The sequence below is a fragment of the Solanum lycopersicum genome, chromosome 11 (assembly GCF_036512215.1).
Source record: "Solanum lycopersicum chromosome 11, SLM_r2.1".
NCBI lineage: Eukaryota > Viridiplantae > Streptophyta > Magnoliopsida > Solanales > Solanaceae > Solanum > Solanum lycopersicum.
In genome coordinates this window covers 8,970,224-8,997,244 of record NC_090810.1, presented here as the reverse complement: position 1 = coordinate 8,997,244, position 27,021 = coordinate 8,970,224, and the positions used below count along the sequence as shown (strand labels likewise).

At 31.7% G+C, this 27,021-nt stretch overlaps 4 protein-coding genes across 12 annotated transcripts; 1 reads left to right on the top strand and 3 right to left on the bottom strand.

Annotated features, from left to right (window-relative positions):
• Positions 1 to 90: 90 nt before the first annotated feature.
• LOC101265988 (uncharacterized) lies at positions 91 to 11,568 on the bottom strand. Of its 9 annotated transcripts, none has more exons than XM_019211235.3 (11): positions 11,402 to 11,487; positions 8,393 to 8,522; positions 8,224 to 8,289; positions 7,219 to 7,289; positions 6,750 to 6,814; positions 6,506 to 6,550; positions 6,346 to 6,426; positions 4,595 to 4,662; positions 3,730 to 3,778; positions 3,256 to 3,416; positions 91 to 2,914 (listed from the first exon to the last, which is right to left on the bottom strand). In XM_019211235.3, the coding sequence occupies exons 4-11, from the start codon at positions 7,226 to 7,228 to the stop codon at positions 2,848 to 2,850; spliced, it is 546 nt and encodes a 181-aa protein (XP_019066780.1). In that variant the 5' UTR covers positions 7,229 to 7,289; positions 8,224 to 8,289; positions 8,393 to 8,522; positions 11,402 to 11,487; the 3' UTR covers positions 91 to 2,847. The 9 variants fall into 9 exon arrangements, with proteins under 9 accessions (XP_019066780.1, XP_010312837.2, XP_004250381.2 ...); XM_010314535.4 differs by having other exon boundaries at positions 2,478 to 2,914; positions 8,229 to 8,289; positions 11,402 to 11,568; XM_004250333.5 differs by having other exon boundaries at positions 2,478 to 2,914; positions 8,229 to 8,289; positions 8,393 to 8,545; positions 11,402 to 11,534.
• LOC101266292 (protein BPS1, chloroplastic) lies at positions 188 to 1,045 on the bottom strand. Its single transcript, XM_004250334.5, has one exon. The coding sequence runs from the start codon at positions 1,043 to 1,045 to the stop codon at positions 188 to 190; it is 858 nt and encodes a 285-aa protein (XP_004250382.2).
• A 3,969-nt stretch (positions 11,569 to 15,537) lies between the features above and the next one.
• Positions 15,538 to 16,152, top strand: LOC138339694 (uncharacterized). Its single transcript, XM_069291595.1, has one exon. It carries the CDS (start codon positions 15,538 to 15,540, stop codon positions 16,150 to 16,152), a length of 615 nt encoding a protein of 204 aa, XP_069147696.1.
• Positions 16,153 to 22,719: 6,567 nt separating this feature from the next.
• On the bottom strand, positions 22,720 to 23,178 carry LOC104644556 (uncharacterized). The gene has a single exon (XM_010314623.1). The coding sequence runs from the start codon at positions 23,176 to 23,178 to the stop codon at positions 22,720 to 22,722; it is 459 nt and encodes a 152-aa protein (XP_010312925.1).
• Between the last annotated feature and the right edge of the window lie 3,843 nt (positions 23,179 to 27,021).

Here is a 27,021-nt window from a genome sequence, read left to right as displayed (position 1 = left end):
TCAAATTAAGAAATGATATATAAATTGTGGCACATGGAGTTCAGTTATATTATATAATTAATAGTTAATTAGAAAGTTACGATGATAATGTCATATAAAGTGGACCATATATATATATATATATATTAACCAACTCTGCCCTTGAAAAAAAATGAAGAAGAAATATATACAAGAAGTAAAGTATGACTTATCTAAAAATTCCATTGGCTTTACCAACCATTTGGAGCAATTTATTCCTTCCTTTTAGCACCTCTTCAAATACTTGATCAACTTGTAATTCAAACTTCTCCAAACCAGGCTTTAGAGCTATAGATTTCTGAAAAATAACATCTTTAATTCTCTTTATTTCTTCTTCTTCATATCCACTTTTAAACTTTTCTTTTGCTTCCACTATTGCCTTCTCCATTTCTTCATACTCATAAAATCTTATTACTCCCCTTTCTCCATCTTTGTAATATTTCCTTTGAAATTCAGTGGCAAGTTCATTAACTGAGTCCTTGAATGACTTAATTGGAGAAGAGTACTTGCAACAAATCCTATCAACAACTTCAACCTTATAATTCTTAGTTGGATACATAAAAACATTCAAAAGAATGTAAGATAATAAACTCATTGCAACTCTAATTGTGCAAACCAAACTTGAACAACAATCTCTTTGCATTTCTTGAATAAGAATACTCTTGTTGTCTCTTTGTACAATTGGTTGCATACTGGCAAATGCTTTAGCCTCATGATGATTTAGATTCTTGATTGTAGTATCAATTGTTAAATGATACATGTTGATCTTAAAACTTGATGACTTCAACATGTTACAAAGCTCCATGATGTTTAAACTCTCATTCATGTATAGATTCAACATGTCATCATTGATCCATGTAAAATGTATTCCCTTTGATTTCTCCAATATGATGAGAAGAAATTGAGAGTGGAGTTTTTTCAGTAGAGTCATGGCTTCTACACACCATTGAAGAGTTAAAGAATTGTTGGATAGTAGTGATGATTGGAGATTCTTGATTTCTTTGGTGAATGAAGCAAAGAGAGCCATAGTTTCACTATTTGTAATATGAAATATGCATTTTCTTTGGTGAAATGGAGAAAGACAAGCTGTGAATGTCCTTCCCATTACTTACATATTATAACACAAGAGAAAGATGCTTACTTTGGGAGATTATCAAAGGGTGGAGAAGTAGATAAAGAGGTGAATTAGTAAGGTGGAAAAGTGGGGGTGGGGGGATTTGGTGGTAGGGGAAAGATGCAAGACATGCATTCCTTGTTTAATATTTACCATCAAAACTAGCATTTTAAATCTTGTACTTTATATGCTTTGTTCCCTTTTTTCCTCAAGAATAAATAATAAATTTAATTTATATATACTGACAGCACATTTAAGTTCTGGATTTAAAGATATAACAGGCTATCATACGATCGTTTGAGTTAGTTTATTAGGGTTGTTATGACAAGTAATACTATCTTAGTCTAGGTTAACTTAACATGATAATAATTTCTACAACCATCCTTAATAACAATCAAGTTTTATCGGAAATCATTTTTTTTGGTTATTTTACAATATATCACCCTTTATAATAAATATTTTACTACAATGAAAAAATATTCAAACAAACAATGTTTCGAAAAGTTTGGAATTGTGGTGAAAGGGGGGAATAAAGAAGAATGCTTGGAGATAAAGCAAGAAAATTAATAACTTTTTGTTAAACAAAAAGGAAATGAAAAATAAAGACAATGAGGTGAAGTCACGCAATGTGTTTTGGAGAAAAGGGAGGAATTTGTCTCAAAGTGATATTATATTTATAGAATTTATCCTTTTGCCACTTGATTTGTGCTTCTCCCTTTCCTTACTTACAAAAACACATTTGTTAACTTTTACGTGGCCTTTTCTCTAACTTGTGTCTTTCAATATTTCAAAATTTTGATAGGGACTTCTCACCTATATTATTTTTTATTTTTAAAAGTCTTTGAGATAAAAAAAAGATTCACAACTTTAAGGAAAACTATAAACTATTGAGAAGTAGCTACCTCCTTTACTTTCATACCCTCTTGTTTTTTACTATTAATACGGGTTTACTATTTAATATCATCAAAGTATATATATAAGAGGAAGAAATATTGTTTCAATGAGAACACCATTCAGTTAATCTTTGATATCATTAGAACATATACTTTGATGGAATCAAAAGGAATATACAATGTTCAAGTGAAAAGACTGCTCAATTACGGGTTGATACCATCAGAGCATATATATATTATAAAAATGGTGGTTCAGTGAATAGAACAATAGAGCAGTCGGGTCATTGTTTGGGCCGTGGATCTCAGGATAAATGTATTGGATTGGGTCCAATTTGAGTAAATATTTTGCCTAATGGATCCAATTTGCGTAATTTTCTCAAATATCTACGCCGCACTTAATCATTACAAGAATGACATACCTACAGTTTGAAAAAAAAAATAGAAAAGAGAAGTAATAAAAAGAAAATCAATCTTTAACTGATTTGCATTGCAACAAAACCAAATTATTCATCAAAAGCACTAGGCTTTTGGTACTTAAAAATATATATATAAAAAAAAGAACTCAAATCATTTATACTCGATTTAATTAAGTGAAGTAGTTCCAACTATTCTACAACCACAAAAAAACATTGAAACACTTCTCCAATTTTTAATCAATCGGAAGTTTTTCAAAGAAGAACTCACAAGAGAGACTTAGATGATCGAAAACTAAGTGGTTTTACTTACCATTGCCATTTCAAGTGTTGTTGGACCAAACTAACGTCTAGTCTAGTCGATCTTCCTTTCAAGTGTCTTCCTGAACCAACGACTCTTAACATGTATCTAGTTGATCTTCCTAACGCAGTTAACGTATGTGTAACTTGAGAAAGAAACAAATAGCTTGCGAAACCTGAAAAGGTAAACCCAAAAGCAGTTACGACAAGGCTTGTGTGTGAACTGCAGTCTAGCAAACGTTATAAGCATCTGGTTATGCACTGATGCATTAGACCCAAGAGTGTATTCTGCAACTACATTTCTACTGTGTGATAAGTTAAAATCAAGAGGATTATAGATGTCTCTTATAGATAATTTTCTTTATACTTGATGTGTCTTCAGTCTTCTCACACTCATAAAATAACGTAATAAAAATGTCTGGAAAGAGAAACTGGGAATAAAAATTTCCGTTTAGTTCTTTCCAAACTTTCCTTACTCATGTATCATAGCAAGACAAATAGCAAGGATATTACATACCAAACCCACTGACTCCTGTGCTGAGCCATTGCAGCTAAGCTCCTTCCGGGATGTACGTTTAGAAAGCAATGTGCCACTCCACTAAAATGGAACTTGGCAGATAGGAGGGACAACCATATGTCAACTGGTCCACTGTACTTGCGCAATATGCTAGTGCTAACCTGAAAAAGATTTATCATGAAGCTCCCACATTAAACCTTAGACCATAAAGTTACGATTGGAAAAGATGCCAATCAGAGTGTCATAAAATTCAAAAACAATTAGCATCTAAATTTTTCTAGCTATGATATTCCCAAGAAAAAGATGAGCTTAAATGAAACAAAATGGTCGGTGAGAATTTATATAGTTGACTTCAGCTTGCTTGAAATAAAAAACATACACTTAGTTGTTGTTGCTGTAGTATGATAGTCCCAAGAAACTAAAATAGAAGTCTACAAGTAGTACCAAAAGTAAAGAGACAAGGAAAGAACTCACAAGCTCCCAGGCCTCAACTTCTTTATGTGAAGTATCTTGCAATAGTTTTCTGCATATAAAGAAACCATTTTATAAAGATGAGCTACTAATTTTAAGCATTACATATTTCAAACCAAATTCTAGAAAACTAATGGGAGAAGAAATATACTACAACGACAATTACACCTCTCAATCCTAAATCCAATTCAAATAGACCGTATGACTCTCACTAGCCGTACTGCTCTATAGAAGCTCATCTCATGCTGATATTATTAAACAATAAAAATGGAAAGAGACAAAAACTACTATAATTCTCTGCAAGGGCCAACTTGATCCTCTTCCCCAGAGATCTCAGATGAGGGAACCTTGGGTGTAGTTTATACTGGTATATAAATCTATGATATGACTAAAAGACTCCAAGAATATAGGACCTAAAGTAAACGTGCTAACCTAACTATCATAATGGGAGAATTAGAATTACGGTTGAGTTAATTGGTTGAATCTTGAAGAAGATATATTTTGAAGTCCTACATCTACAGAAGAGTGTCCAACTCATCAATCTTTTTCTTGTCATACAAAATACACATGTTATCGGCATGTTTATCGGCATGTCAATCAATTATAAATTCAACAAAAGGAAAGTAAAGAATCCCTTACAATGATGCTTGTTTAAAATACTAAATCATGTATAAAAGATATCAAACTAGAAAGAAACAGGATCACTATGAAACTTTGCTAGTATTAAATATCACTGTTAATCGTCAATACTAAATAACTCTCTTTATAACATCTGCAAGAACACTTCCAAGTAATACCAAAATATGGTGGCTAATTTCATTTGCAGAAATTACTACCAACGGCTACCAGAATATGATGAATAACTTACCGTACACCTTGATGAACATCTTGATGGTTACAGTGACCTGAGACTCCATAATTATCAAAAGTTATGACCTGGAAAACAAGTGTCCATGAGATGAAAGGTGACATAAATAACATTTCCCTGTGGTCAAAAATAACTCGTAAGGCAACACATTGAATACAAACAAAAGGAAAATCTTAAAAAATCTTAAGCTACTTGAAGACAAATATATCACAAATCTTATTCATCAATTTGTTATCAAAATGGCTTGCCATTGTCCATTGTTATATAACAAGGAATGTCCAAGTGATAGATGCTATTTTCTCGAATGGAGTTTGCAACATTTTCTTTCTTTACTTCCTTGAGAGCAACAACTTCTGCCCATCTAGTCCCAAATTGTCAAATGGCCAAGATGCAACAGTGGGTGTAACGCTTCAGGTGGCTGATGTATAAAATTTTGCATGCAACTAACAAGTTTTACATCTTCTAGCATAGTCCAAGCAATATTTCACCATTGTTGGCAATAATATCCCATCCGTTTTATGTGGAAGTAGAGTTTTAGCGCAACTTGATGTGATCCACACCCCAGAATATGTTCTTGAAAAGCTTGAAGAGGTTCATCCTCCTCCAAACATTGCAAGAGTACTCCATTGAATGATCTTCTAAACGAAGTATTTCTGTAGTCAGGGAAGTGGGTGCACTAAGACAGATTTCTGTTCTTCACTTCTTCTGGGATTTTCAAACAGTATCCCATAGGCCATACTCAAGTAATCAATGATGAATTTTCGTCAATTTTCCTTCTCAACCTTATAAATGATTGCGAGATGCTCAAGCCTAATTTCTTCAATTCCATCCTTAACCGGCAGCAATACTACCCATTTTTGGCAGATAATAACTTGTGTTTGATCAGGCAGAGTCGATGTAGAAGCTAGAGCAGTTCATAGATCAAAGGGTACAAATTTCTCTATAAGTTGCAAGTATTTCAAGTGTTCTAAGTATTCAAAGGTCAAGATCAAGCTCCAAGCGCTTGGATTAAAAGCCACAAAGTTCAAGACCAAACTCGAAGGCCCTTGAATTTATTTGAAAAAAGAAGAATCATTTTTGAGATTGTAATATTGACTGTATTGAAATAAAATTCCACACTTATTTACAACATTTTGCAGTCTTGATTATTTTCTTGACGAAAAATTATTGTCTAAAATGTGAACCGTGAAATAGGTAACCACTGCATTATTCCCTAAATCAGAACTTCATGAGGTTACCCCATATTTCTTTATGGGAGATTCAGCTTCCTTTCTGAAAGACTGTCCTATAGTATACCAAACATTAAAGCTTGCATAAATACAAGAGTCTATCACATTAAAACTATGCACTCGTTTCAAATGTACATGGTATATTTGGTAGACTGGAGTAAGGAATATGTAATCCTTCTAGGGTTCTCGATTTAAAATCCAGAATATTAGGCCCCAACAAAATCATAACGGATTCTTCCGTATAAACTTCAATTAAGTAGAGGGAAAATCAAATTAAATTAGTTCATCGCAACTGAAATAGGAATAATGAAAACTATATTCTTTAATATTCAACAAAAATGAACAAATAAACGAAGGATATACCTTGAGATCAAGATTTTAATATAGTGAAGTAGGAAAGCCACTTATAGAATGAAGTCAATGGGAGGAAGCTTAAATTTAGAACAACCAAAGAAGCACAAGCTACTGAAGGTTACTTGAAAAGGCGTCAAGGTGAACTAGATAATTACTGAAATCACTAACCAAATCAATTGCACAATTGACAATTTCCTCCTTGATAATCTTTGACAGTAACTTAGAGTTCCATGATTTGCCAAAACCATCCTGGTGAGAAATAAGCATTAAAACTCTACTTAGACATTTAAGAACATAGAGATATACCATTTTGATACAATGAGAATACCTGTAGATCTGGATGGTCAAGGACTTTCACTTGCTTTTGTGGAACCTACATGAGTAATTAGAGAACAGAAAGATCAACGACTCAAATCTAACTGCTTTCTCCAATATTTTACAAGAATTTCTGTTATAGCAATTCACAGAAATAGAGGAATGCGCTAACAATTGCATTAAAGCCAACATAAAAGATCAGAGAACTAGCATTAATGCATCGCTCAGATTTCTATTCAGATAAAATTTCACATCACCTTAAGCACAACCGAGGCTAAATAAAGTTCTTCTTTTCTGACATCGCCTATACCATCTGCATTACCTATATTTCAATTCAATGCGACAAAGCAGAAACAATATACTGAAAGTTAGCATCAGTAATAGACTATTGGTTATCTAGGATAAAGAGTAAAGAACAGTTCTAGTGATTTATGTTCTGATCGATTAAAAACTTAAAAGTTGCAAATAGCTGCAATAAGTCAAATCCAGAAAGCGAGCCTAAGGTTTAAGAAACACTGCTTGAACTGGATCATACTTCTTTAAAAAATCAATTGCTTAAATATTTCAACCGGTTCAAAAATCAACATTTCATTTTATTACTTTTTGCGTCTTGAGATTTACCGCAAGTCGGCAATCAAAATACACATGCCACTCAATACTTAGGCATAACGGAAATTTTTGGATTTAGCATCTGCAACATAAATTGAAATATTCTAAGAGCATTACCTTTTGACATGCATAATATGTGCAAATTACATCCTCTTGAAGACAAATAATTAATGGTTGGAGTAAAGAACCTGCAGTATGGAGTTAAAAGCACCATAAGTCATTGTCCTCTCACTTTGTACAGCAAATAGATACAATATTGATTACTTAAGATTGCCTAAACATTAAAAGGTCATTATACCATATGTAGGAAACTGACATCTATAGTTAGAGACAAGTTAACAATCAACTCACATCAGCTAACATTGAGAGTTGTGATCCTTCTTACCAACTACTCCCTCTGTTTCAATTTGTTTGTCTTACTTTCCTTGTTGGCCTGTTTTAAAAAGAATGTCTTTCCTTTTTCGGCAACTCCTAAACTCTAAAATTTTCACATGGCATGTTTATGACCGTGCAATTAAAGAGAAACAAATTGAAACGGATGGAGACTATTCTAAACACAACTTGGAAGGAAAAACTATTGTCCAAGGTAGGAATGCTTCTCTTAGAACAAGCATAAAGGAAATTTGATGAACTTTAGAAAAAGAAAGGAATGTCATTTTTTTTAGGCTGTAGATTTTTCATGTATCATATGTATGAGGACATCACATGCTTAACAAAACAAACAAAAACAGAAAGATTGAAATCATTATTTGTATAAAGACAAATCATTATCCAGTTCTTAAATGACCTATTTACAAAGGGGTAAAAATTGAATCTTATAGTTTAGCCCACCAAAATTCTAGTCCACCACGTTTCAAGATGGACGTATGAATTCATGGAGACTCATTAAGTTATTATTCAGTGAATGCACCTACGAGTTCAACTAATTAAATTTTGTTTCAACTGAGCAACTTTGCATTAGAGTATAACTAGACATACATAGGGCTCACATAATCTTGATCAAAAGTAACATACAGTTCCAAGTGTCTTAGCCTGCAACTCCCTCTACAGCAATTCAAGAGTTTGCATTTCTCAAAAAAATTATGACAGGAACAAATAACAACTCAAAGTTAAGAGTTCAACCTTACATAGACTCATCATCCGGATGGGCAATAACCAACAACACGTTTCTCTTGCAAAAACCCCCACCTGAAACATAAAAAGAATTTCATATTAAGAAGGGAAGCAATTAGCTAATCCTAAAAAAGAAGGAAGCAATTAGCTGTACAACAAACACTACAGGGAAAGCTACCATCATTCAAAACTTTAACTTGTGAGGCAGAGAGAGATTCGTGAAGAATTTTAAAGAGTGAAGCCACCCACAGCACAACCACTGTAACGATGATTACTAGCCACTCCATTTAACTTTTTTACCAGCAGACCTACATATAGCACAGAAGTGTATCTGCATGTAAATCTGAAATGAGTAGTATTACTAAAACCCATTATAGTAAGTAAATTGGTACTTTAAAAAGAGAAATCAAACACCAATAATTCAAGGAGATCATGGATACTACCAACTATAAGCCTTATAACAAACAGTATCCTCTACATTACAAGCTTTTTTTGTCAACACTTGTTGAAAGAAAGTAGGATGGGATGGCTTTTTGGGTGTAATCTGGCACAAGCTTTGTGTTGTTTCATGTTTACACTACTACTTACAATTCAAAAAAAAAATAGAATGGAGAAAGCACGACAAAAAATTAGGTACTAAAACTGCATTTTGCTTTTGCTCGTTGCTTCCTGATGATAAATATGGATTTAAAATGTTCACATAATTATATAATCTGCATTTTACATTCTGAGTGTCAAACATGATATATTCAAGAGTGAAGATCACTACAGATATAAGGACTTTATTCTTACCGGATGACGTGATAAGACTACATATAAAGATTACAAGGATATATCAGGAGAAATCATGACCACCTAACATTGACGGGTTGTCTTGGACTAGAAGAGTAGAAAAGGAGATTTAGTGGGAACGAAAGAACAAAAACAAATTATTTCATTTAATTTTATGTGAAGGTGTTAAACTGGGCACAAAACTTAAGAAATTAAAGAGAACTTTTGACAAGTAAAGTATATGCAAAGTACAAAAATTACCCATTTAAATGAGTGGTGTGGAGAGTTCCCGTGAAGCCACAGGAGAGCTGTGATTTTTCCAAATAACCAAGTAGCTGCTTGGTTTCTATTTCCCCTTTCGAGGTTCTCTTTATACAGAAAATGAAATGGAGAGCCAAAGAGCTTCTCTCCTTCATACCTCCCTATCTTTACCCAGCAAAAGACTTGATTTCTCCTTTATAAATAGTGTTTGGGGTCCTTGTCTTGCTATCATTTACACCGTCTTGGTCCCAACATATCATTCCTTTCATAAAATAGGGAGTAATAGGCACACCCCCCCACCTGGTATCCCTAAGTAAAATTCAAAAATAAGATTGTTCATAATTCCCCCTACCCACAGCAGTGGTCTTGGCTAATAAATCCCATCAAATATAAGTAACGATTCAATCCTTCACATGACTGATCTAAAGCCAAGTGTTCAGCTGTCTTTCCACTTCGAAGTCATTACATATTCCAGTATTACATCTTTTCCTATATCATGTTGTCCAACAAGAACAGAGGCAACAGCTATACTAATAGATATGCTCCAATGCTTCCTCAAATATGTGACCAAATTAAGATGCAAAGGATTACTAAAGATTCACCCTTCAATCCATCACTTATGTACTAACTTTAGTGGACTTGCTCCATCAATTTATACTCCTTTGATGCTCACATATATCTTATTTGTTCCCTACAACATATATCCAATTTAATTTGGTCTTTCACCTTATACAACCCCACAAATGTGAGACATTCAATGAGCTGTCACCCATAATTGGTTCTTGGGTTGTTTCAGTTTACATGCTTCATTAAGGTTTTAATTGGTTATGGAGCTTTAAATGACTTCAATTTGAATATCTTCTTACTTATTATCCTCAATAGGCTCCAAACAAGAATTAAATTTCATGTTCTACATCTTGAATCAGATATACATCTGTGTATATTCCGATTTCTTTCTACCACACGAAATGCTCTCTTTTCAAGTGTTTAGCTTTACTTCCATAGTTGAGTATGAGTTTAATTTATTTAAATCCTGAAAAATGTGAAAAGATGGTTTTTTTTTGCCTTCCATGATATTACATTTGGTTTACTACAATTTGCATTGGAATTGTTTGAGAAATGGCTGAAAGAATGCTGTGCATGTTTGAGGACTCTGTTATAGTTCAAAACGATAGTTAAACTTTGGTATATGTATGCATTTCCATAAAACCCAAGGTATTCTAAGCCATTAGTTTCTTTGCTTTTGCTTTTCTTGTTCTTTTACTAACAAGAGTCTAGTCTAGTCAAACAGACCTAGGATTTGAAGCACTATGTCGTGCATCACACTACCTGTTGGAAAGCATACAGAAAATACTTCATCATGAACACTTGTAGGGAATTTTCATAGCTTGACGTGTGTCAAAAGACATTGTCTTTTAACACAAACCTGCTAGCGGCATAGAGTCTACAAATAGATTACCTTATTTGGTCGATGTTGGATTAATTCGATAAACTAATGGGTCACTAAACTGAAACTAATCCATCTTCCCAATAAGAGCTTGTTATAATCTAAAGCATCCTATAATGGGAAATTTTGCCTCAATTCTTTTATTAAAAATACCCTAAATTCATAAATGAAAAAAAATTGAGGCAAAACCCCCAAAGTTCCTTTGTTTGCCCCTCTCCATTTGTTTGGTATCCAACCCTTTCACACAGAGGCGGAGGAGCCATGATTTTCAATAAGGAAGTTTAAAATCTGTAGAAATAGACAGATGAAATACCTAAAGGGGGTTTGATATCTATTATATGTACATATAAAATTATCTTAACCATGTATAATTTATATAATTGTTCGTCGAAGGGGATTGAATGAAATGGTAAAGACAAGGAATACACTCATTTGATCAAACAGAAAAGAGAAAGGATTCTATGATCAATTAAACTATCTGTTCACATTTACACTGCAAATTCTCGCATTATCCAAACAGGGTTTCACTATATTATGAATATTTGTGCTATCGAATAAATCTCAAAATACCATAACATAGCAGCAGGTGAATTTAAAGAGGGACTATAAACGAATGCAAATCAGAAAAGATACCTAAGGAGAGACAAAAAATCAGATCAAAAGCAAATCAGCAGTGTTTGCTTTAGTATATAAAAGCAGAGATATTACCTGAATATAGAAAAATCAGCAATGGTTCAGAGCTGATCCAAAATTTATTTGTGAGAGAAATTTATATATTTGTGTATTACTTATCTGGTTTTATTTTGTGTAACATTTTTTGAAATTTAAAAAAAGAATTATTTTCGACTGTAAGTGTCTTTTTTAGGAACTTTCTCATGTGAACAACACTCAAAATTAGTTTTATTATGTTTCATAATTACAGTTTGATAATTACAATTTGTAGCTATATGCCATAGGGAGGAGAGGCGAGCGAAAATGGAAGAGAGCGGAGAGAGGCTAGCAACAGAGGGCAGAGAGTGAGAGAGATATGAATTTTATATGTACATCAGTTAGATAATTGTATATTATACTTTGTATATATGACAAGCGAGATTGAGAGAGGGAGAAGAGAGGCGAGCAAGATCAAGAGAGGCGCGAGAGAGGATTGTATAATTCGCATCTCATTTCTATATTTCATGGCTATGTTTGTATAATTTGCGTGTTTTTATATAAATGAGTAGTAATAATAAGTTGAAATTATGCAAATATGATAAATCTTGAAATAACGAATTGATACAAACATAAACATATGAACTTTAAACAGTTATACAAAATATACCATACAAATTACATTATACAAAATCTGAAAACTAACATTTATAAAAACTTTAAAAAGTTATACACAAAAAGATTGAATGTATATAGTGACAAAACTGAAAAACTAAAAGAAATCATCGTCATATACAAATATAAATCATTGTATATAAATACAAATCTAACGAAGAATCACTTGTTGCAAATTATGCATATGTGGCGAATTATACATATACAAACGTGACTAATTATACAATTCGAAGTCAGCTCACATAATTAATGTTAGTCGCAAGTGTTAACTATAGCATACTATAGATATGATAAGTAATTAAGTAGTATAAGTTTGCTTAACCGTGTAGTTTTCTCATCTTTTATACATTCTGAATTGTCAATTATTCTAAGGTATAGTATTTTTTACGTAATTTATAACTATATAAATTTTATTTCAAAAAAATTAAAGATTCTATGCGCAAATTATCTTTCAAACTTAAACTGTTTAACTCTCTAAAAACGAAAAGTGATACATAAATTGAGACGAAGAAAATACCAATTCAAAATACTTAAAAGATATAAGAAAATATTACGATCAAATATAGATTTATTTAATTCTCGAAATCTAAAAAACATCACATATATTGAGATGAAAACAATATATTATTAAAGAGAAAGAAGAAAAGTAATGCCCAATGGAAAAATAGAATTCTAATTTTGAAATTATTACATGAATGTATTGATTTAGGTTAATTACTACTCGTCTGTGGGTAATTTTTTTAAATTACCGTTTATAACATAATTTATACGGTTGGAAGCAAGCTCATTTTCAATTTATCACTATTGTTTATATCAAGATTTTGAATCATGGATTTGACGTTAGTTTTTGTTATATTTTTCAAAATAGAATTTTCTTGACGTTCAAATTTGATATTAAATCGGTATTATACAATAGCGAAGCTAAGATATTCTCGAAGGGAATTCGAAGTATAAAATAATAAACAAGTGAGGTTGGAAAAGAAAAATATTAACCTTAACTCGTTAAATTTAACTTATCTTGTCATACCGCATTTAGGTTCTTCTTACTTTTTAGCCTGCACCATCGAGTTTTTTTTTCAAATTCTTGTGTTTTTTTTTCATGATTCACAGTGTTATAGTTTTGATTTTTTTAATAAAATAATTGCTGAATTAGTGGCCTCTCAATCATATATAACTATAAAAATCACCAAGATCTTTTAAAATGAGTAAAAATTGACATATTCAGAAAATAATTAAATGACATCAATACATTTTTAGTTCATTTAATTCAATATACTAGGTTAGTCATTTGTAAAAAAAAATAAATGATCAATAAATCAAATAAGATTAATTTCCATCTCCTTAGAATAAAATCTAAAAAAATACAACGAAATTAAAGAAAAAAATTTAATTTAATAGATTTTGTTAAAGAAATATTCACATTTTTTATATTTAGTCTTTGATTTACTTTATTTCATATAAATATTTTTTAACTCAATTTAAGATTTAATTAAAATTCATCATTTCTTCAATTTAGTACATAGATAGAGAACTACTGTAAAACCTCTGGTTCCATTAATATCATAAATTAATAATTCTTTAAAAGTATAAATATATTTAAAGACATTTAGTGAAATATGATTCTATTGTGTCTCCTTTTTTTAAAAAAAAATTAATTATAGTTGAAGCGCATCTCTAATTTTTCTTATTGCATGCACGAGCTCTGGTGTTGTCTTTTCGAATTGCACCATAAACTTATGAAGAGTTTTAAACATAATAAGTGTTTTCTTACGCGTGACTGATTCCAAAGGTATAGTAACATCTTGAAATTCATCAATAACATTGTTTTTTCCTATGATATCGACAATTTCTTCTAAGATTTGGACCTCTGAACATGTATCACTTTCACCCGGATAATTCAACATATTATTGTCATCCAATTTATTTTGGTAACCGAGATCATTAACCGTGACCTCAATTTCATGAATGACATTTTCACAAGTAGGTTCATTCAAAATCTTTGAGATTGAATCTCTCGAATGAATTTTATAGTGTCAACAACAATTTGTTATTGTCTCTTGCTGAACATTTGTTGTCCAAACAGGAATTGCAAAATTGATAACATCTAAACATTGATATTTGCTAGATTAGTCCGTCCCACTTCATTGCCTTCAAATTCCTACGATAAAATTTGTTAGATAATACATCTTGAAAGCTCTTATTATTGCAACATCATAATGTTGAAATTAGTAAGATATCATTGATTTTGATGTATTCGTTGTACTTTATGTATAATATTTTTTTATGTGAAATCAATAAAGATGATACATAAATTAGTAAGATACAATGATTTTAACATAATCAAAATTAACTTTTATTAAATTTCAAATCATTCTTTAAATTAATAAATATTAATTTATCAATTAAATAATATCTTTATAAAATAATAAAATTCCATGGTCCAACCTATATTAATTTATAGAGGTTATATTGTATGTAGAAACAAAATGAAAAATATAAATAAGAAGAATTAATGAAAATTACAAAGAATATGGTTAACAAATTTAAACTACGGAAAAATTAAAAAATAAAGAAAAAATTACTGAAATATACGTCTTATGTTTTCCTTATTTTCAATATGCCCTTTATTTCCAAAAACCTCTAAAAATCTGTTATTTCTTTAATGTACAAGCTACATATTAATGTTTCTTAGCCAATATTTAATGCATCCGAGCTAGGTATCATATTTCAAATTTATTTAATAATGTAACCGAGCTAGTTTTAATGTATTCGAGCTACATTTTATGTATCTCATTTATGTTATAATGTATCTGATATACTCTTTAATGTATCCAAGTTACATATTAATGTATTCGAGTTGTGTTACTTTTTAAGGAATCAATATAATTAAAACTAAAGAGGGATATATTGTAATTTTATATTAAAATTGTGTGATTCCTAAAATTTATAGATAAAGCTTCACATTGAGCCAATGAGGCATTTCATTTGTTTGAGAATATGGGCCCAATACTTCTCAGCCTTTCTAAAGCAAAAAAAAAAAGATGAAAAAAGTAGCAAATATAGAGAGACTCGAATTCGGTTCTTCTTAGAACTTAAACCCCTTATTGTAAAAGAGTTAAATAATTGCATTGATGTACATTGAACATGTATTGAAGTACATAGTAGATTATAGTGTAGATTACACACTAGATTATAATTAGGAAGAGTTAGTTACAAGTTTGTTAGAAGTTAGTTACAAGTTTGTTAGTAAGTGGATTGTATATAACTCATGTAATGTGTAGCATTGTGGCTTAATGCAGTTCTTCTTTCTCTCCCAACTAAATTGCTTCTCTTCTACGTGTTCTTGAGCAGCTTCAGCTGAGATTTGGCCATGGATTCTTGATTGCTTCTCTTCTACGTGTTCTTGAGCAGCTTCAGCTGAGATTTGGCCATGGATTCTTGTTAGAATCCACAGGCTTTACATGGTATCAGAGCGAGTGGTTCTGTAATCTGTAGACAAAGGGAATAGAGTTGTTAATTCGATGGTTTCTACTGGAGATTCAGCAGGGGAAATCACAGGAACATCAATGGCATCCACGACCATTGATCATCTTCATCCTTTATACTTACATCCATCTGATTCACCAGGCTCACTCAACATTGGAATCATGCTCACAGGAACAGATAACTACACTTTGTGGAGCAAAGCAATGCAGTTGGCTTTGCTTGGGAAGAACAAAGTAGGATTCATTGATGGAACAGTGAAACGAGATCAATTTTCAGGGAGTTTGGCTCAACTGTGGGATCGATGTAATGCCATTATTGTTTCATGGATTCTGTGCAATGTGAGTAAAGATCTACACAGTGGTGTTCTTTTCTGTTCAGATACACATTTGATTTGGGGAGATCTAAGAGAAAGGTTCAACAAGATCAACAGTTCTCGTGTGTTTCAGCTACACAAGGAGATCTTCACACTTGTTCAAGGTGTGTCTTCTATCTCAGTATACTATTCAAGACTCAAAGATCTTTGGGATGAATATGATAGCATCATGCCACCACCAGCTTGTAATTGTCCTAAATCTAAGGAGTTTTTTGAGCATCTTCAATATCAGAGGATGTTGCAGTTCCTTATGGGACTTAATGATGGTTATGCTTAAGCTCGCAGCCAAATCCTGTTGATGCATCAACTTCCTAGCATTAATCAGGTTTATGCCATGATAAGTCAAGATGAAAGTCAAAAACTAGCAGCAAACTTAAGTAGATCAATGCCAGAAAGTTCAAATTCAAATCCTACTGCAATGTATACATCAAGGTCTAGTTCGAGGAATAGGAAGCCATACAATCCTAATGTTTTCTGTGAATATTGTCACATGAAGGGACATATGAGAAGTGATTGCAACAAATTATTGAAGTGTGATCATTGTCACAAAACTGGCCATGTAAAACTTGATTGTTTCAAGCTTATTGGATATCCTACAGAGTTCAAAGGAAAGAGAGATTCAGTTGTTGCAGGGAACCTAGTCTATGAAGAATCATCAATCCATCATCATGCTCCACAACCTACTCAAAAGGAGTCTCATCAAGCTGCAGCATCTGAGACAATGCCAATGCCAATGTTTACACCACAACAACATCAGAAACTTATTCAAATGTTGAATCAAACAACAGTTGGTGATACACATTGTGCAGCTAATATGGCAGGTAACTCTTACTTATCTAAGGATGCTTCAATACAGTGGGTTGTTGATACTGGTGCTACTCATCACATGATAAATGATGCTAAGCATTTACATTGTGAAAGAATGATAGAAAATGCAGGTAGTGTTCAGTTGCCTACTGGAGAGTCTGCAAAGGTTTCTCATATTGGAAGTTGTCCTATAGAAAAAGGTGACATGCTTAAACAAGTGTTATGCATTCCAGACTTCAAATTCAATCTTATGTCTGTTTCAAAAGTGACAAAAGATTTGAATTGTTGTGTCACCTTCTTTCCTCATTACTGTGTTTTTCAGGACCTCTCATCTGGGAAGGTGAGGGTGACTGGTAAAGAAAAGGATGGATTATACATGATAGATACACAAGTAGAAGATATGCCTCAGAGATGTTTAACAACAATACAAGATGCTGAAGATAAGGCTACTGTTTGGCACCAAAGATTATGTCATGTGCCTATGAGTGTAATCAGGAAGATTCCCATTTTTAATAAGTTTGGTAGTAAATTTGCATTACATAATTGTGAAATTTGTCCACTTGCTAGACAAACTAGACTGCCTTTTCCTAACAGTACTAGTAGATCAACAAGTATTTTCCAGCTGGTTCACTTAGATGTTTGGGGACCTTATAGAGTTGAAACTTTTGATGGTATGAGATATTTTCTTACTGTTGTTGATGACTATTCAAGATGGACATGGATTTTTCTAATGAGATTGAAATCAGATGTTGTTAGTTTGTTAAAACATTTCTTTACAGAAGTTGAAACTCAGTTTGGAAAAAGGATTCAGAAGATAAGGTCAGACAATGGTTCTGAATTTTTCAACTACAATTGCAATGAGCTTTTCAAGTTATATGGTATTATCCATGAAAGTTCTTGTCCATATACACCTCAACAGAATGGTGTAGTGGAAAGAAAACATAGACACATTCTAGAGACAGCAAGAGCTATTAAGTTTCAAGCTGGTTTTCCAGATAGATTTTGGGGTTTGTGTGTTCAAGCTGCAGTATATGTGATCAACAGAGTACCATCTACTAGTTTGAATGGTGTGTCATCTTTTGAGAAACTATACAATAAGCCTCCTTCAATTGATCACTTAAGAGTGATAGGTTGCTTATGTTTTGCTACTAATCTTACTAAACAAGACAAGTTTAGTCCTAGGGCCCTAAAGTCTGTCCTGATGGGGTATGAACCTACACAAAAGGGATACAAATTATACAATTTGGAGAGCAAAACATTCTTTGTTAATAGGGATGTAGTTTTTGTTGAATCAGTGTTTCCTTTCAAGGACAATACTACATCTTCATCTAATACTATATCCAGTGCAGACTTATTCAATTATGATGAATTGATCACTATAGTGCCACAATCCTCTATACCTCCTTCTTGTTCAGATAATGCTGCTCCACAAATGTCATCTCATCAGGATGATCCTCCACTAAGAAAATCAGCTAGAAGCATTAAACCTCCAATTTGGCATAAGGATTACATTACTACAAATGGGACCAACAAATGTCTGTATTCAATAGCTTCAGTGCTAGACTACTCTGGGTTGTCCAACAAATACCAAAGTTTTGTTTCAAAATTCTCAGTTGAGAATGAACCAGCTACCTATGCAGAGGCCATACAAGATGCTAGATGGGTGGATGCAATGCAGAGTGAAATAAAAGCTCTAGAGGATAACCAGACTTGGGAACTAGTAGACTTGCCAAAGAACAAGAAAGCCATTGGCTGTAGATGGGTGTATAAGGTGAAGTATAATTCAGATGGTGGTGTGGAAAGATTCAAGGCAAGATTGGTGGCTAAAGGCTATAATCAAAAGGAAGGATTTGATTACCAAGAGACATTCTCACCAGTAGTCAAAATGAGTACTGTAAGGTCTGTTATTTCAATTGCAGCTGCTAAGCATTGGCACATTCATCAAATGGATGTGTACAATGCCTTTCTACAAGGAGATTTGTATGAAGAGGTATATATGACATTGCCTCAAGGTTTTAGTAGAAGGAACAACGACAGGACTGGAAACAATCAAGTATGTAGATTACTAAAGTCACTCTATGGCCTGAAACAAGCATCAAGACAGTGGAACATCAAGCTTACACACACCTTAATTGAATCTGGATTTCATCAAAGCACACGAGATTATTCTTTGTTCACAAAGAGGAAACAGGACAAGATAATGATAGTTCTTATATATGTAGATGATCTGTTATTGACAGGCAATGATTCAGTGATGATTCAACAAACTAAGGAGATGCTACAACAGTCTTTCAAGATCAAAGATTTGGGAGAGCTAAGATACTTTCTTGGGCTGGAATTTGCTAGGAGTGATGCTGGAATTCTGATACACCAAAGGAAGTATGCTTTAGAACTCATATCAGACATGGGGTTGGCAGGTGCCAAACCAGTCTCAACTCCAATGGAGTTAAATCAAAAGCTTACTACAGTTGAGTTTGATGCTAACATCCCATCTACATGTCCAGATGAAACATTAAAAGATCCTACAGGCTATCAAAGGTTAATTGGGAGGCTGTTATATCTCACAACTACTAGACCTGATATATCATTTGCTGTACAATGTTTAAGTCAGTTTATGCACTCTCCAAAGACTTCACATATGGAGGCTGCAATGAGATTAGTTAGATATGTGAAATCAGCACCAGGACTTGGTATTTTGATGGCATCAACAGGGGGGAGTGAATTAAAGGTGTTTTGTGATGCTGATTGGGGTGCATGCATTAATAGTAGAAGATCAATTACAGGATACTTGGTACAATATGGAAGTTCACCTATATCCTGGAAATCTAAGAAACAAGTGACAGTGTCTAGGAGTTCAGCAGAGGCAGAATATAGAGCAATGGCATCTACAGTTTCTGAGGTTGTTTGGATTGTTGGTTTATTTGATGAACTTGGCATCAAGATTAACCTTCCTGTGTTATTGCATTCAGACAGCACTTCTGCAATTCAAATAGCAGCTAATCCAGTGTTCCATGAGAGAACAAAACACATAGATATAGACTGCCATTTCGTGAGAGAAAAGATACAAGAAGGATTGGTTGTCACAACATATTTGAAGTCATCTGAACAGCCTGCAGACATATTCACTAAGACCCTTGGACGAGATTCTCATACACATCTTGTATCCAAGCTAGGAATGAAGAACATCTTCATAGCTCCTAGCTTGAGGGAGGGTGTAAAAGAGTTAAATAATTGCATTGATGTACATTGAACATGTATTGAACTACATAGTAGATTATAGTGTAGATTACACACTAGATTATAATTAGGAAGAGTTAGTTACAAGTTTGTTAGAAGTTAGTTACAAGTTTGTTAGTAAGTGGATTGTATATAACTCATGTAATGTGTAGCATTGTGGCTTAATGCAGTTCTTCTTTCTCTCCCAACTAAATTGCTTCTCTTCTACGTGTTCTTGAGCAGCTTCAGCTGAGATTTGGCCATGGATTCTTGATTGCTTCTCTTCTACGTGTTCTTGAGCAGCTTCAGCTGAGATTTGGCCATGGATTCTTGTTAGAATCCACAGGCTTTACACTTATTCATTCTGCCATCCTTCTCGTTAGTGCTGAGGGGGTTCATTTTAAATAATATACTCATAAAATCAGAATTTGACGTTATATATGGTGTAATTTTTTGACAAAGGTGTTTGGGTGAATCCCCTAGGTTTCACGTAGATCCGCCTCTGACTTCATATATTGTATTGGTAACATCAAGGCTGGTGATTTTTTTAATTAATATTAAATTAGTGTGTGTGTGTGTATATATATATATATATTGTATTGGTATCGTCAATGTTTCTTGTTTATAAATTACTCACTAATCAATGATACTATAAGTGTATATGTATACTGTTATGGTATCACCAATACAATACATATGTACTTATTTAGTATCAATTAGTTGGGAAATATAATATAATTATTTAGTAGAGTATGAATATAAAGGGTATATGTTTGTAATTATTTTGCTTTTATGAGATATTTGCTTAGTTTCCTTTTCCCTTATTATTTTGAGTTGGGAAAAAAGACAAATATACCCCAAACTGTTATAAATGGTATGTAGATATCATCCGTCATACTTTTGGGACATTGGTGCCCCTGCTGTCTAAAAACTAGAGCATATATGTCATTAACTCTAACAGTAGACTAAATAGGGACATGTGACACAATCTTATCTGCTCATCCGATATTTAATAAAGAGAAAAGGGTATGAAAAATACTCTAACTTTGACCGAAATTGCAGTTATGATATCAAATTTTATGGAGGATCTTTTGCCCCCTGCACTATTTAATGTATTTTAAAGGTATATATGTGTCCACACGGACACGTTACTATTTATAATTATGCAATATTTATGATGTCCATATGGTCACATATATACCTTTAAAAACTATACATTATTAAATAGTGCATGGGGTGAAAAGTCCTTTCCATAGTTTGGTATTGTTACAACAATTTCAATCAATGTTTCGATATATTTAAGACATATTTCCCTTTAATAAATGTCCGAACGGTGGATAAGATTATGATACATGTATGATGTATGTGTGTTAGTATAAAAGATATATGTATATATATATATATATATATATATATACACTCTAATTTTTGGACGGCAGGGACACTAATGTCTCAAAAATATGACGGAGAGTATATGTATATCATTAAAATGGTTCAAAGGTATATTTGTGCCTTTTCCATTTTTAAGTTTTATGACCCATCCATATATTTTTTATGATACTTTAAGTAAATCATTTGTCAACCACGATTAAACCAAAATAGGTTCATATTATATTTCAACCATTTCTATTCAATAAATTAAAGCAGATTCGACTTTCTTTGTCGTTGAATATTCACTCAAAAAATTAATCAAAAATTGATTCAGGAATAACTAGAACTTTGTCCAGAAAAAGTTATTTTTTGTCACATTATTAAAATAGTATTAATTTTTTTTTAATTTCAGACTAATTGATCATGAAAGCTAATTAGATAAAATAAAATTGAGTGATTTTACCTTTTATTTGCTACAAGTTAAATGATTATCTAGAAATTCAACTGAATGGATAGAGCTACACTGAATGAATTATATTATTTTATAGCTAAAAAACACTTGTTGTACATTTACTTGTAGAAACAAAATCAATTTATCAATCAAAATCAATCAATACAGAATTAAATCAGTAGACGGCACATGCTTTTCAAGTAATATCAACTATTACCTATATAATTTGAAAACATTTATATCTTTGACATTGACATTTTGATCTTACAAAAACTCTTTGGACATATATATTTCAATTATAGCTTTCCAACTAATAAAAGATACAAAAATCCTTCTCTTAATTAATACTACAAGAATTTTCTTGTACCAAAAAGATTACCTAAACAAGATCACTTTAAAAAAATATATATAAAAAATAATTATGAATAAGCATTGCAACAACCTATGTCCAATTACTTGCATGTCAATTACCAAACCAATATATTTGATGTATGTGTATATAATATAATAATAAATGTGTTTAATTATTCAACCTCTCACACCTCACTTTTAGCTAGCTAGTGTTAGAAAAACAATAGAGATCACAATTGAAGAAAGAAGATGACTTTCTGAAGAATTACTTTTCTTAAAGAGATATTTATTTATATATATTGAGAAAAATATAAATAATTTTTCAAGATATAATAAATTCCCTTGTATATACTTACATATATTTCTTAGGCTGCATGTTGAGAGTTCTTATATTTATAGAACTGAAGAAATAATTTTTCATAATTATCATATATTCTTTGATGAACAAATGTATCTTTTTAATTTAAAACATCTATATATTACAAAATATCTTACAACTAGAGGGTAGTGATGAGGCATAAGAAATACAAAGAAAACTCAAATAGAGATTATGTGCAACAAACTAAATTAATTAAAGGAAGAGATGCAAAATATTGATCAAAGTTTAGTTTTCTTGAATGAAGTTGAAGAAGCTAATTAAGTATGAAATTACAAGAACACCTTTTTCAAGACTTTGATGAGAACCACCAAGCTTGGCCTTTTGCTTGCTTTGGAAAGATTCAAAGATTTAGCACATTTATATTCCACCTTCTTTGCATTTTTCCCACATGAAGTCTTTGTCATAATTTTGTTAGACATTTCTTCATTCAAATTCTCCCATAACATGTCCATTTTCTCTTCTTCTTCATCTTCATCTTCAATCATTCTCTTCATGGCAAGAACACCTTCTATGTGTGAGAAGCTCTTTCTTTGGTTGATGTAATTAGACTTATTGGATATCAATGGAGACATGTCCAATTTTTCTTCATGATCATGATCAGAGTTATTCTGGAGGTCACTAGAGGCAACTAACGTTGTTCTCCATAAAGGTGGTGATTCAAGGAATCGCGGCGGTGTATTGGTGATTGTTGGGAAGCTAAAATCATCTTGAGGAGGAGAAGGATCCATATGGTTTTGTTAGCTATGGTGTTTGTAAATAAGACTACTTGAATTGAGATATTATTGGGGTGGCTTTGTTTGGTGTGGAAGGTTAAGGGGGTTGTTTGCATTTTTGGGGAAAAAGTTTTTGTTCAACCACTTCAACTTTGTATACAAATATTTTCTTTTATATAAAGAAAAATTTAGGAGTATGGGTCCCATTTTTATAACTTTTTGGGTCCACAATATTATATATTTCTTTCGTGATTCTCTTTTTTACGTTTATTGAATTTGGAGGATCTTTTAAAGATATTTTATATTTATTGATATGTACATAATTTTAATATAATCATACAATTGAGGTGTTTATAATTTTCAAAAATAATTATTATGAATAATATCCACCAAGCACATATCATTCCTTTGTTAATTATTTATTTCTTAATTATAGGTGTTTTAGGTATAGAGTAGCTAGTTCCTGTTTATTAAGAACCCCCCCCCCCCCCCCCCTCCCTTGATTTTTTTTTTAAGAATTATAGAATATTAAAAATTATTATAATGAGGGGTGAAGTAGAAAATTAGAAGCTTAACTATGAAGAACACAAAGTTCAATAAATTTTACTTAGATATATTTATATTAAAAAGTTCATTATATTTGTAAATATAAATTCAAAATATTATTATTAATTCTTAAAGTCATCGGACTTAATTACCTATAAAATAGAGAAAATCATGATTTTTATTTTGAGAACATTGTAAAACATGTCAATGACACTTGTCATATTGTAATTGCAATATAGTTCATACTAAAATAATAATGATAATATATTTGGTGTAATTTCATAAGCGAAGTGAAAAAATATTAGAATATATGCAAATTTTATTCCTACTATTTGTGGGATAGAAAGATTGTATCTCATACACTTATCTTCACTCGAAATAAATGTAATCAAGTTATAAGGACAACAAAATATTAAGATGAATAAAGCAAATGAAACAATTGATAATATCTAATAATTCATTAAATGTATTAACTATGCACTCACTTTATATAGCAATTCTCAAACTAAAAATAATTGAGCATCCATGAAATAAAAATTTTGAATTCGCTACAGTAAAAAATGAAAAGATGGGAATAGTAAACCAGCCCCTCACTCTCCCGCATAAAAGTACGATGACGCTCAGCTAACTATTACTTTTCTATTCTAATTCCCAACCTTCATGTCTTTCTATTTGGAGTCATGTCTATAATAACTTGAAAATGTGTCACGTCTCATCTGATCACCTTCCATCAATTTTTCTTTGGTCTAATACATCTACCTCTCCTAAAGTTTGATATAGCCAACCTCTTACACTTTCTTTACTGGTGCATTTGAACACCTCCTCTTCATATATTCGAACCATCTTACTTCTTTTCCCTCATCTTGTCAGTCACATAGGTCACTCACGTCTTGTCATATATAACTTTGTATCTTATCCTATCTCTCCTAATATATGCACACATCCATTTGAGTATACTTATGTCTGCCATCTTCATCTTTTGTGTGTGCTTGTTCATGACTAACCGATATTCTGCCTCATATACACAACAACGTAGGTCTATCCATCATTTTCTAGAAGTAAAATTTTAGTGACACATTCTTATCACAGTACCCCAAATGTGAACCATTCATTTTATCACGACGATGAACGATATCATCATCAATCAATCTCCCCGATTCCTTTGATTATACACACATCCCTAAAATATTTATAACTTTCTTTCTTAGGTATAACTTAATTATGTCTTGATCTTTAATTCCACCTCTCTCCCACTTCATCATATGTTATGTGACTAATTTTGTATTCTAGATATTCTATTTTTATCTTGCACACTATAGTCTATACTCACTATAATTAAATTGATAAAATATTATAGGGATAATTAGCCACCTCAAGTAATGAGTAGTGACCAAAATATACTCCTTCTTTAGGAATTTAAACTTATTGTCCATCAATCACTATCTAAAGACTTTCATATGACTAAACTCTAACATATATAATTATGGTCAAACATTTATGAAATTACTGCCGGATTTATCGGATTATTAATTCATGCCATCAAATTAATTTCCAATTTTCAAGAAATTTAACCTTTTTTTTTGTGTGTGTATAATTTATTTTACTTGATTTTAATTAATGAGTTTTGATACTTCAAAGTTTATTCATCTTCCACTGTTTTTGGTTATTATTATATGAATGGAAATTAATTTTACCTCTTCCACTGTTTTTTATTATTATATTTATATGAATGGAAATTAGTTTTAGAGTCGGCAAATTATTACAAGGATATTTCCAATTCTTGATCAATTAGCAAATCCAATTTTTTTTCTACTTAATATCGTGTTTCACAAGTCTAAAGATATACTAGTAATAAATTGTTAAATATTTAAAATATTTCACATGTGAGCCAGCAACAAAATATGTCTTTTATACCCTCTTCCTAATTATATGTTCATTTTTTCTTTTTTAGTCTTCCTAATTATTTGTTCATTTGATTTACTTATTTTGAAATAGATAGAGTTTTTTGAAAATCTTAAGTTTTTAATACATTCACTTCATAATTAGTAAAAATAAAATGATAAACTCACTATATCAATAATTATTTTTTAATAGGCATGTCAATTCAAAAGCAGATAAGTAATTATGGACGGGGAGTACGTATTCAAGACATTCAAATAACTTCCATTTTTTTTATGATCTCTTATATATATATATATATATATATATATATATATATATATATATATATATATATATATATACACACACATCTCTTGAATCAAGAATCTATCGAAAATAACTTCTCTACTCCATAAAGATAGGATAAAGTATTCAGGTACCTAATCAGGGTGCCCTCTATAGACAGGGGTGTATCTAGAGCTATACCAAGGTGTTTAACTTGATACTCTTTGTCAAAAAATTACGTTGTATAAATATGTAAAATTCTACATTAAAAGGATATATATTTAAAGTTGAACACCCTTGACAAAAGTTATGTCTTTGGAGCAGTAGTAGTAGTAGTGGCGGAGCCAAAATTTTAAATAAGGGGGTTCAAAATCTGTAGAACTAGATCCACGAAGTAGCCGAAGGGAGTTCGACATCTACTATATATACATAAAAAAATTATTTTAACCATGTATAGATAATATAAATTTCTATCGAAAGGGGTTCGGATGAATCCCCTTGTGGATCAACCGCTGGGTAGTAGGCGTCCGTTTGAGTGAAGAAATTTGAGGTTTGAACCTCAAATAACACAATATTTATTTATTTTATTTTGATTGCTACAAACTATTATTTTTAGATATTTTTAATTAAATTTCTGACTATGATACTATAGTTTATGAACCTTACAAAGTTTCACACATTTCATATACCTATTTAGACGAACAATATAGTAGTGATTGGATTTGCAACTTTATACTCTAAATTCCCTAGTCTTCTTAATCATATATTGCTTCTTTTTTCTCCTTTTTCTTTTCCTCATGTCACTAATTAATTTCTTGTATATATTACCATATATAGTAAAAAAAAATACTAGTAACTTTTCAAGTAAGTTTATTAAGGGTGATTTTGATATGGAAAAAAAAAACTATCCATGGAAAATATTCAATTCTTTTTGAAAAAAAAGAGAGTATAATTTTTAGTATTTGATAAATAAAATATTATTTTACATACATTTATGTAATGCAAATTAAATTGTGGGAGTAGGGGGACGTGGAGTGGGGTGGGGTGGGTAAGAGTGAAGGGGCAGGGTGGTGTTAAGGTTGGAAGTGGATATATGTGGGTCTGCCATTTAATTATTGAGTTCACCTGAATTTAATAGCTTTTGTT

Bases quoted from the DNA above. Each gene is read 5' to 3' on its own strand.
- LOC101266292 (XM_004250334.5), bottom strand. From the start codon at position 1,045: ATGGCTCTCTTTGCTTCATTCACCAAAGAAATCAAGAATCTCCAATCA.
- LOC101265988 (XM_010314535.4), bottom strand. From the start codon at position 8,501: ATGGAGTGGCTAGTAATCATCGTTACAGTGGTTGTGCTGTGGGTGGCT. The intron at 7,290-8,228 runs GTAAGGTTGAAC...TCCATACTGCAG, and splicing joins CATCCGGATGATGAGTCTAT to GTTCTTTACTCCAACCATTA. The intron at 2,915-3,255 runs GTATGTAATATC...TTACCTTTTCAG, and splicing joins CACAGGAGTCAGTGGGTTTG to GTTTCGCAAGCTATTTGTTT.
- LOC138339694 (XM_069291595.1), top strand. From the start codon at position 15,538: ATGGTTTCTACTGGAGATTCAGCAGGGGAAATCACAGGAACATCAATG.
- LOC104644556 (XM_010314623.1), bottom strand. From the start codon at position 23,178: ATGGATCCTTCTCCTCCTCAAGATGATTTTAGCTTCCCAACAATCACC.